General features: G+C 39.8%; 1 protein-coding gene across 1 annotated transcript in view; it reads left to right on the plus strand.

Annotated features, from left to right (window-relative positions):
- The window catches only part of F5 (coagulation factor V), a 143,758-nt gene that overhangs the window by 76,200 nt on the left and 55,092 nt on the right, over window positions 1-12,466 (plus strand). Inside the window, exons 13-15 of the mRNA XM_088444919.1 lie at window positions 2,301-3,396; window positions 7,694-8,413; window positions 8,592-8,766. Of these exons, the coding sequence (XP_088301045.1) occupies window positions 2,301-3,396; window positions 7,694-8,413; window positions 8,592-8,766 (1,991 nt within the window). The remainder of the gene's footprint in view (window positions 1-2,300; window positions 3,397-7,693; window positions 8,414-8,591; window positions 8,767-12,466) is intronic.

A 12,466-nucleotide genomic window follows, 5' to 3' on the forward strand; every position in this document is an offset into this window, starting at 1 on the left:
TGCAATGAGATTGCTACTACCCATTTGATAATAGATCAGTATAATAACATAGTGATAACCCGGTGTTAAGGCTGACAAACCACCATTATAAAGAGTCCTTATCTACAACTAACAGGGGATTTATATATTAATTTCCCCTTCTAGTAATACAAGAGCCACATTATACTGACACTGAGACACAGGTTTATTATATCTTTATTTATGATGTATGATCAATAACACACTATCAAGTGTGCAGTGGCACTCCTATGCAAGTGGTAAATATTATACAAGAATTCTTTTCAAATTAGCTGTGTCAATACCATTATATTGGATGTAATATTTACTCATGCCGCTGATATACATAGCGTCTATAATAGATAGGACCAATTTGTAATCTTGACAAATACATACGATTAATTCATTTATTCACCTTTATAGTCATTTAGGTTTATGTTACACCCCACGCAACAATAGATCAGTGGATCTGCCTCCCTTTTTATTGTATATGTGTGTTTTGTTTGATATCAATTTTAATCCTTATATTTCACTGTTTATTCCCTTTCCAATAGGGTACATCTATTTTAGCTATTAACCAATAAAAGTTATATTTTATTTTAAATTTATTTCTATCTGTGTGCCCACCACCAACAACTCCTTATCCCTTTTCTAAATATATGCTCTTATTTAGTTGATTAGGGCTGCACCCCCATCATGTTATGAACTATTGAGTTAAGATTATATAGGGGTTCATAATCAATATTAGTAGTGTGCAGATACTTTCCCTTCTTCCTTTTCCTTTTTTTCATGTGCTTGCCCATGCAACCTGCTGCCAGTAATAAGTAATAGTAATAACTAACAGCAGCCCCAATCCCACCTTCCCCGATGTACTACTTAAATCTCTGTCAAAATTAGCTTTTATTTTATTTTGAATCTGCTTCTGTATATGGCTAAGAAACAAAAGAACCAGCCGCAGTTTATGCTCCATTGTCAGTAAAGAAGCAACATGCAGGATGTCTCCTGCTTCCACCAGGGATATTATGGGGAGCCAAGGACAGCACAACTAGAAAAGATGACACTTAGATGAACATACAGACCGAGTATTGGGAACATACATGACACAGCTGTGATTTATTCTTGGTCCAGAGGCCTGCCCTCTACTCACCACTTTCCCACCCATCTCACCTACCACCTGCTATCTATTCCCAGCCCTCTTGACACTCCCTCTCCATAGTAACAGGATCGGGCCTTCTCACAGTCAGTCAATATGTGTGGGGTTTGTATGTTCTTGCAATATTTACGTGTGTTTCCTCCAGGTGCTTTGGTTTCTTACCACAGCTAAAAAGCATATTGGTTGGTTAATTGGCTTTTGACAAAATGAACTCTAGTTTGTGTGTTTGTTTGGTTTGGGAATCTTGACTATAAGCCTATGGGGTAAGGATTGATTTGATGGGTTACATATTCTAGGTACAGTGCTACATAATATGATTGGCGTTGTATAAATAAACAATAATAATAACCCAGGGCTCCTGCATCTGGAGGCTACTGCTCTGCTGACGGAGTTTGGCTAGCTGTTGGACAGCTCCTTAGCTTTGCCTTGTGCCCAGTGCAGTTTTATTGTTATTCTGATGTTCTAGCTCCATCCCTTAATACATATTTCTTTAACCAGGTCTGTCATTTCCTCCTTGCCGTATTGCTGCCTGCACAGTAATCTTGTTGTTGTTTCTTTCCAGTTATTGGACTCCGATTCTGACTGCAGACTGTTAGGACTTTGCCTGTGTATCCTCTGGAGCTTTATAAATAAAACATTAATAGAACTAGCAGTTATAGACATTTGCCGAGTCATCCTCAGCCACCCTTGTTTCGCCCACTCTCAGCCCCTTCCCAACTCGCTCTCTGACCCTCCCTCCCAGTCTCCACCCTCTCCCTCCTACTCTCCACCCTCTCCCTACAGCTCTCCACCCCTTCCTCCAGCCCGCTCTTCATCCCGCTCCCTGCCATCTCCCATCCCGTTACTAATATTTACCCTCCTTTGTTCCCAGGGCTATACCCTCTTAATGTGCACAGCGCTAGGTCAAGTTTGTGTGCACAAGCACGCAATGACCTAATTAAAATCAGGGACTGCTGTTATATATATAGATTTAATTATTTTAATATTTTCTTAATGTTTTCAGATACTCAGATTTTTTTAAAAAAGCAACTTTTTATAACAATATGGTAATTCCTATTTTGCAGTAATCCTTGATTACAAATGTGATTAATATAATTAATTCTACTATAGTTACCACATATATTCAGATGATACATTTTTTTTCTTCCAGGTGTTTGGATATTTGGAAATTTCAAATCTAAAGGGAAACAAGGCACAAGACTAAGATTTAGGGATGCAGTATGTATAACTGACCTAGAATATGATGATTTACCGTTTGTATTTGATTATCCTGGAGAAAAAGAAACCAGATCGGTAGCGGGTGACATTAATGATGATGAAGAAGAAGAAGACATTTTAAATAAAGAAGACTTTGATTCCAGTGAAAAGTTGGCTTTACAGTTTGGTATTCGGTCACATAAAAACAATACGAGTGCAGTGGAAGAGGGTTTCAATCTCACCGCTTTGGCCATAGAAGATATGTATGAAACCCTCACTGATGATGTACTTGTTCCTAGCCCCTCATATACATCTAAGAAATATGACACTGATTCATCAGAGTATAGTGAGGAAGTATATATAAAAGATGACACATTAAAAGGAGGCCAGTACATTCATAATGAAAGTAATCCAGCTACAGCTCAGAAAGAAAAAAAATATAACAGTACAGAAGAATCTTATGGTGCTTTGATTCCAAGTGTTCACAATGTCACAGGTTCTCAAAGTGACCATAACAATAGTCTATCAGACGATGACATTGGTTTTACTGCTTACCCTGAAAAATTACTAAGTGGTAAAACAGAGGAAGACAGAGAAGCGATACAGACAAAAGCAAATGCTACTGAAAACATACAGTCTATAAATGTTTCAAAAAGAGATGTGGAAAATGTAGATGGAAATTCATCTGCCAATCACTTGGATTTAAATCATATTAGAGACAAAGAAAGTGATTTGTTAAACAGTGACATACTTGATGATTATCAGTTTTTACCTATTGAAATGTCACTGTTGATGGAACAGAATGAGGTCAACTTTGAAAATGAGGTTGAATCACTTCATTCAGCTAATCATGATCTAGGCACAGCGAGTGCAGTGGACCAGCTACAAGCCGGAACGTCACCATCATTTCTGCAAAATAATCAGACGACTCTCGCAACCTCTACAGCTACAGAGGACAATACATCAACTGAAACGGTTGCATCAGATGCATTATTATCAGACACTAGCATTGACGATTATTACGACGTAGAGATGAGAGAAATGTTGGGGTAGGTTGATTTATATTTATTGGATATAATTATTCTTAAATTATTATTACAGAATGAAAATGTTTGAAATGATTTTGCTGTTTGTGGCTGGAGACTGACTTTCTGAAGGCACCAGACCTTGGAGACATTATCGGGGATACTAAATTCATCATAAAAACCTAAGCAGCATTATTTTGTGCTCAGTTCTGTGGATCAGAGCTGCTGTCAGCGCTCACCCTTACCAGCGTGAATCAGTGTCAATTTAGCACAACAGAGAAATCTGAATATTGTTTCATATTTTGGCCAAAATATTTTAAGGTTGCAACCAAACATCAATTGTTCTCATTATGTTATGAGATTTCCTGCACTCACATCTATGCTTTACACGTGATTGATATATGGTTAAAATCATCAATTAAGGAGATAAAAAAATTGGCAATACGTTTTGTTTGCAAGTCACACCTATATAACCCTTTCTATGCTAATTGGACAGCAGCAACAACCACACATGGTATTACATGTCTTCCAAAATGTTCATTATTATATTACTTAAAAATACTATTTAGATACTGTTAAAAACAGTATTAATAGTTATCAATTATTATTTGCAGCACACTAATTTGTAATGCATACAACAAACTCACAGTTTGATTGGCCTTTGACACATTTGCAATTTTGGAGCTTGTCTAGTGTCCATTGGATTCTCTAAAGCTGGCCATACACGGGACGATTTTTAACACGATTTTGGCAGTTTCTACAGGTTGGACAGACCAATCGTTTGCAAATAGTTGTATCTTGAGTCTTCTGTGACCCCGATGCGCGTCCCCGCCGTCGTCTAGTTGGATTGCAGATCAGATGGTTTTGCAGAGAGATCTCAACTGATCGTGTACGATGTGATACACTTCTATGCATCTTATCCTATGATCTTAATGATCAATCGTACACCATTTGACCACATCTTATGAAGAATTTCAAGGGAAGAATTTCAAGGGAAATCGTACAACTGATCTTACCAACTTTGAATCTAACCGTGTATGGGGGTCTTAAGAAGCTCAGTTGCATTACAGCACGTTTTATTTGGACACCATATACAGCATGTTTTTCATTATTTTATTGGCACTGGTAAATGGATTAAGCACATGCTGTGGGTATCTATTATAAAGAAAGAGTAGCTAAGAGACATGCAAAAAAGCTAAAATGGCCTCTCAAGATTCTCTATCTAATATTTAGGATTTTCCTTTGTGTCTTTTTTCTAGGTAGTAGAGAATACGTACAATTTTGCAAGGCAATTACTAGTCTTCACCCTTTGATAAATGTACCCCAAAAGCAGTTCAGTTTATTTCATGGGGGTGGTCAAAGAGGTGTGGTATAAAATATAGACAGTGTTTAGATAGACACCAGATGTTAGGCAGGCAATAGGTCGACAGGGACAAAAGGTTGTCAGGACTAAATGTCGACACTAATGGTCGACATGAAAGAAGGTCCATATGTACAAATGGTCGACAGGGTCAATCGGTCAACATGGAAATGGTCGACACGGAAATGGTCAACAATTTTTTTTCTAATCCTAATCTTCACCTTAACCCTAACCCTGGTGCCTAACCCTAACTGTCAGGGTAAGTGCCTAACCCTCAAAAAAAAAAAAGTGTCGACCATTTTCGTGTCAACCTTTTGACCATGTCGACCTTCTTCCATGTCAACCTTTAGTCCCTGTGGACCTTTTGTCCCTGTCGACCTTTGGTCCGTGTAGACCTATTGCCTTTTAACTGTCTATAGTCTGGAACCCGGGTCAAAGACAGGTGTGTGTAGCTGTATGACTTTAGTGAGCAGACCCAGACTTTAGCTTGCTGCAATGAAGATATGAGATATGTTCACCTCTCACCTGAACTAACTCATTGTCCACTTTATTGCTGGGGCTCACACCTGATCTTATTTAGAAGGCTGCTCAAGAGATAGTTTGTCTGTCATTTTGGATTTTTTTCCCTCTATTATATACTATTATATACACTACCTTTCACTTGCTGAGATTCCAGATGCTTCTACAGATGTGTCCTCATACATCTAGCCTCCTTGCACACTAAACAGCCCTTCTAGTTGCACCATGCCATGGCGTGACTCAGTAGCGCTGAGCATCTTTTGGTGCAACTTTTTACGCTCAAATGCGTCTTATACGCACAGTGATGTGAATATTTAGCACGAGCAGCTTCTGCTGATTAAAATGATATGCAGCATGCCTATGTTCTGTTTGCAACTGCGGATGTATCTGCATGTGAAACGCTACATTAGAGTGTCAGCGGCTGTAACACTGTAATGTAGCGTTTCACATGCAGATACACCCGCAGTTGCACACAGAACATAGGCATGCTGTATATCATTTTAAGTAGAAAAAGGAGGAGGGTTTAACCCCCTATTGTTCCTCAGCACACTGAATAGTACCTGCAACAATATATGAAGACTATATGGTCATAGAAATCAGAGATATTAGTTGCATGCATTTGCAAATACATGGGAAGCTGCTAGGCCACGTCACGGCTTCTCTGTCTCTAGCAGTCCCTAATACTAAGGGGTTCACATCCGGGGCGCAGTGCACCCCGAAAAACTTCCAGCCCTGGACCCCCCCCAGGGCATCACACGAAAAATGGAAAAAGAGTGACAGTGCAGTGTAAAGTATAGCTGTGTAAGACTAATTAATGAGTGTTGGAAAAAGGGGTTAAAATATATGTGAATTATTACATGAAAAAAATGAGGGGGCCCAGCCAGACCAGCCCCGGGGGTCTTACGCCCGAACGCTCACCCCAAATGTAAATTATACCAATTATAAGGCCTCATAGACACATCATCTGCCTGTATTTGTTGTTTTTTTTTTTGTGAACGCGTTCTACACTTGTCTCAAGGAGATTTGACATTGAATAGTCATTCAAATACTACTTTTTGCTTGAGAGCAGACAACACTATTATCTCTTTGCTAATCTTAGGAACTCTCTGCTGCTGTATTAAGTTGTATGACTTACTTCATTTTTTTATGTACCCCACATCCTGGTGTGCTCATTCTGCCTACTTGTTTCCTCCACATACCAGCTCAAAGCTACTTATTTTAGCTCCACTTGCTGTGACAGACTCATCCTGGTATTGCTGTGGCTTTGCCAACCATGTTCTATTGGCTTTGCTTATCTTTATTGTGGCAATGGCTATCGGTTTGCTAACCCCACCTACTTTTGTAATGAGCCCCACCTACAGTTTATTTGGTCCCGTCTACATGAAGCTACTTTCGGAATGTCTTCCAGAACCACTTTAAGTTCCCAATCTGCCCCTATGTATACTCGGGATGTAGTTATGAGAGGCCACCGGTCTCAATCCCGACACCGTAATCCCGGCAAGGTATTTAACAAAGGTGTTGAAATACCAACGCCTATGTTAATCCCGACGCCGGAACGCCAAGGATGCCGGACCGATCGTCCTCTCTGCCAGGTAAGTATACACTTATCCTGGGGATGGGGATTTTGGTTTACAGACCCCCGGGGGGAGTTAGGGTTAGGCACCCCCCAGGGAAGGTTTAGGTTTAGGGTGCAGGGAGGGGGGGTTAGGCACTAGGGGGGAGGTTAGGGTTAGGCACCCCTAAGGGAGGGTTAGGGTACTTACCTCGAGGTGTAGGGATTTCGACCCGCATTACATAGTGATTCCGTATACTCATATAGAGAGCATTGATATCTGTGAGGATATGCAGATACAGTGCACGCGGCCTGGAGCATAGCTAGACATTAGTTCTGGATTCCCCATGTGGCCTCAAGCAGGATACTAGTTTGGGCCCCACTTACTCAGACGTACTGGCCAGTATGTGTCCAATTGTAGTAATGGTGCAAATGGCATTTGAAAGGTGGTTTTAGGTGAGCAGAAATGAACGGGATGGTCAAGAACTTCTGAAGTGCTATCCGAGTCCGTATAATGCAGTACACACCCTTCTTCTGCATGTGCACCTTTGTCCCAATTCCCCAACTTGAAACGTTGGGAAATGTGTGTGCACATAGGCCATTGGCAAGAGATGAACCCCTTAGCTGTGGAGCATGTTGCAGCTGTTCCCATTGCTACTACAGTATTTATGCATCTTTACTTGGTCAATTTACCAAAGCAATGACAGAACAGATTGTGAAAATAAAATCATGTTTTCATGTGATCTCATAGGCAGACTAAACGTCTCAAGTATTCAAATGGATTTTTTTTTAAATATTTTATGCTTTTTTATTGAGAACTTGTAAAATGTTTACTGGTCTTTTGTGCATAAACTGTTGATGTCTCATGTAAATTCCATTTTACTTTCCAGTGCTGAGATATTTCAGGATATAATGAAAGCCATATTTCACCAGCAGCAAGGTAACGAAACAGATCAAAAGGAGAAAGAAAATCTATCATCATCTGAAGAAAATTTAGAAGATAAGCTTGATGAGCTTCAAAATCAATCACTGCCATATTTAAGTACCGTTATGCCCACAAAGCAACACATTCAAACTGCACAAGTTAAAAAAAGGTTTTACTTAAAAAAATTGGAAACATTTCAAATTGGTGAAATCACAAATGACACAAGTATTACACCATATATAAGAAGGAAAAAGAGACTTGGATATATGAAAGAAGAACAAGCTAGAATCAAAAACAACCATGCTTCAAATGAAACCCAAACTGATGAGCATGCACTATCAAATGTATCCTTGCATAATGATGTAGGGAATGAAACATTTTCTCCAAGAGGAATTAATCCAAGAGGATTTAACCCTAGAGAAATTGTAATTGGAGTATCCAGCGACTCTGAAGGCAATTACAAAGAGTATTTTCCTGATATCACTAATAACGCTGAAGAAAGGAAAACACCTAACTATATTTTATATGAGGAACCATACAGGATAGAATCAGAGGATGATGTAAAGCGTTATACAAACCCAGAGACAATAACAGATAATTACTTGCGTAGCTTGAAAGGAATAAAGAGAATTTACTACATTGCAGCTGTGGAAGTACAGTGGGATTATTCTGGACAAAAAAAGAGGTATATTTTACTCTTGTGTTCATTTGTTATAAATATAGTTTATTTTCTTTTTAAATCTCTTGTATTCCCTATTGTAATTGTCTGCTGCATTACATGAATGATATGAACAAATTGTAATACATGCACCTCCATGCTCAGCTTTTAGCACATTTAATAAAACTTTATTATTATTTGCAAGGTTCAGTACAAATGAGAAACCAATCTATGACACAAAAGGGACTATATACACAAAAGCTGTATTCCGAAAGTACCTTGATAACACCTTCACAAAACCTGATGCAGATGGTGAATATGAAGAACATCTTGGTATACTTGGACCTGTAATCAGAGCTGAAGTTGAAGATGTTATTCAGGTAATAGATATTTACATATAATTGTTACAAATGTACAAATAGAGTGTTAGCAGAGCTGTAGCAAGGTTTTCTGGCACTCCAGCCAAAGCTTTATAGTGCTATCCCTTCTCTTCCCAATATCCACTTCTCCAGCTCTTTAGACACTTGACTTTTCTAAAATAAAAATATCTCTTGTCTCCTACTGGCTGGTTGGTAAGTCTGCATTCCAGATGTCCGGATGCAGAATGCTGTCTAGGCTCCACTGCTGCCCAGGGGCAAATGCAGGGTTTTTTGATGGAGGGTTAACTTTTGGAACAAAGAAAAATAATAAGCAACATACATTTTTGTGAAGATGTTTTGAGTCCTTGTTTAAGTATTACATAAATACACCATTACCATTTCACTCCTCTGTCCCCACATTACACTAATACCACTCAAACCCTTAGTCTATGTTAGTCCTTTCTTCCTCAGTTGTGCATATGTAGTAACACCTTCCAGTATATCACAGGCCACTTTCTTACCCACCTTCAGATGTAAATGTATTTCAACCACTTGTATCACTGAACCTCCTGTTGTACATTTAGATTAAATGCTTATATCATAGCAACCGGTAACTCTTCAACTTACATATATATTACTCATAATATCATTGTAACCTGTAATTAACCCACCTCCAACTGTACTTCTACATTATTAATGCCTATATCACAGGACGCAATAATTAACACACCTCCAAAAAGGTAATTACAAGAAAAGAAAACTAGATAAAAATGTCAAAGTATAATGATGACGTTAAAAAAGAATTTTATTTAAATAAATGAAGCTACTCTTGCTGTTTTCATTCTGGACCTGATTCTGAGTTGCACGCATCCGTGGCCCCTTTTACGTATGGTTGTATTGTCACACCTGAGGTTTGGAATTGGTCAGAACAGGTGTAGGAGGCTGAAGAGGAGACTTGGGAGGCGTGGATGAAGCTGGGTGGTTTGACTAGGACTTCCTCATGTATTTATGTGAAGAAGTAGAGGAACTGTTGAGGATGATGGGCCTGAAGGCGAGGATAGTAATGTAATGTCTTATTTGAAGAGCAGGATGGAATGAGAACTGGAGATGCTGATATCAGACTGGGACCGATGATGTGGAATTGATGATGAGCAAAAGAGAATATAGATAGAACAAAAGATAAGGTGCACTAATTGTAGCTGTGGTCACCCCAAATTCAGAGCGACAGCTCTCACAGTGGGTTCTGCTACCCACTAAAAATGTATATAGAAAAACAGGAAAATGGAGCGCCGTTGAGAATTTAGTATATTTATTATACAATAATAAAAATTAAAATATAAATCACCAAATTTGTTCCTAGGCAATAATTTACAAGGAACAAAGTATATCTTATTACACACAATAAAATAGCTATTACACTTTAAAAAGCACCATTCGCTCTAATAGCAGATAATACACAGACAATAATATTGCAATCTTGTAATCTGCAAAGATGTTTTTTCTACTATATAGTATCAAATTCAAGAGTAAGAAAATGTATCCAACAATATTGAAAAAACTGCATCCAACGATATTAGGTGTAAATGATGTTGCAAATAACCACACTAATTCGGATAGTCCGAAGATATTATAGCAATAATAAGTGTGGAGAGTCCATTAAAACACTCAGGGATAATGCTGTCAAAGTTCCAGTCTCTATATTTCAGAACAATAGTATCAGTAGGTCGAAGAACTCACCCATATGCCTAAGATATCAAGCATTAAATGTTACTCCCAGTTGTAGACAGTGGGGTACAATCTACTTAGCAGTTCCTTATTCAGGTAGAGTGGGAGGTCCGATATAATGCCTTTCCAGATACGTCTTAGTCGCACATCAGTGGTTTATTCACCCGCAAGTGTAGTAATGCTGAGCTGAGTGCTGGAGGGCTAGGTTACCTCCGTCCCAAGGTGTAGGCGGTCGGGCTGGAACAACCTCTATCCCACAGTGTAAATGGCAAATGGTGATATACTGTTAAAGCTGGAGCTCCCCGCAAATGCGATGAGGGTATGAGAGACAGCGGCAAATTAGTGTTACTGCTATAAAAGAGTCACTGTGCAGGAAAGGTGAAAACAAATGTCCGTGAAATAATACTTGAAGCGTTTCTCCGGGTAAACACACTCCCATTTTCATCAGAAGCATTCTGATGAATTGTGTGTAATAAGATACACTTTGTTCCATTTAAATTATTGCCTAGGAATACATTTAGTTATTATAGTTTAATTTTAATTATTGTATAATAAATCTACTAAATTCTCAGAGTCGGTTTGAGATCGATGTTGATGAATTGAAGAACTGGATCAATTTGAGACCAATGTTGATGAATTGAAGAACTGGATCGGTTTGAGTCCCATGTTGATGAATTGAAGAACTGGATCGGTGCGCGACCGATGTTGATGAATTGAAGAACTGGATCGGTTTGAGATCGATGTTGATGAATTGAAGAACTGGATGGAGATATCAGATGGGACCGATGATTGGAGTTATCGGCAGGAACCGATGGAGGCAGATATGAAGTCTCTGTGGTAGAACCAGACTGGAATGCTAGACGGAATTGGAGGAGACTTGATTACCAGACTTGGAACTGGAATGTTATGGACTGGAACCGTTCAGAATCAGATACAGAGTATCTGGGAGCGCAGCACAGAGCTGTAACTTCAGGAGAAGGGACGTTGTACTGGCAACAAGGAGCCAGTCAGGAAATGGAATTTATAGGGGCGGATCCCCAGGGATTGGATGCTGCGATCAGCTGGTCTGGAAGCAGCCCTCTGAGTGGAGGAAGAGCGTCAGGTGACAGAATCCTACATGGCTGCACCCATACTGTGGTTTTGGAGGGAACTCTGGCGTGCAGCTTGTGTACCACCATTCTGGGGAGACACGCTGTGAGCCATCTCAATGCTCAGTGACAGGACACTGAGAGGACTCGGCAGGAGCAGCACAGATAGACTTCAGTACCAGCCCGGAGCAATGTGCAGTGTGAGCAGACATCTGTGCTATCCGGGAGTGATGCACAGCACTAGCCTGAACAGACAACGGAAAGGTAAAAGATGGATTTTAGGGTTCGGAGCATGACACATATCAGACAGCTTCCTTATGCTGATCAAAAACAGGTATTCCTCTACTAAGATTAGAGAAAAAGAAAGAACTTCTTTGTGGGGCCACGCTTAACTAAATTAGTTTGTACTTTATAATAGCTTTTACCCCATAGAAATCTCTTGAATTATTGATCATAAGATTTGAAGAACAATCTCAGGGCCTGATTCAGACCCGCTCGCAAGCGCTATGCGCTCACAAGCTGGTCAATGGTGGGGCACTGCGTGTGTGCAAGCCCCGGAGCGAGTGAGAAATTCACTCACTCCGGGGCTCACTACAAACGGGGAGGCTGTCGATGTTGATCGACAGCTCGCCCCGTTTTGTAGGCGGGGAGCGGGGTCGCTGGCCAAACGGAGGCGTTCCTGAAGGAACGCCTGCCGTTTGAGGGCGGCCCTGCTTCCTGCTCTATTATCCTGCAAAAGCTTAGCGAGTGGCCAGGAGACCGTTTTTTTTAAAATAAGCGGCCGCCCTGCTTTTTGCGAGCGGCTCTGAATCAGGGCCTCAGTTCTGAGTTAATACAACAAACACCACATTGTTTTAGGATTTAAAATCCTCTTTTTAAACTCTAATTTTGCTGTACTGTATTTTATT

This window comes from Taudactylus pleione, unplaced genomic scaffold, assembly GCF_031769625.1.
Source record: "Taudactylus pleione unplaced genomic scaffold, aTauple2 ptg000374l, whole genome shotgun sequence".
In the NCBI taxonomy this organism is placed as follows: Eukaryota; Metazoa; Chordata; class Amphibia; order Anura; family Myobatrachidae; genus Taudactylus; species Taudactylus pleione.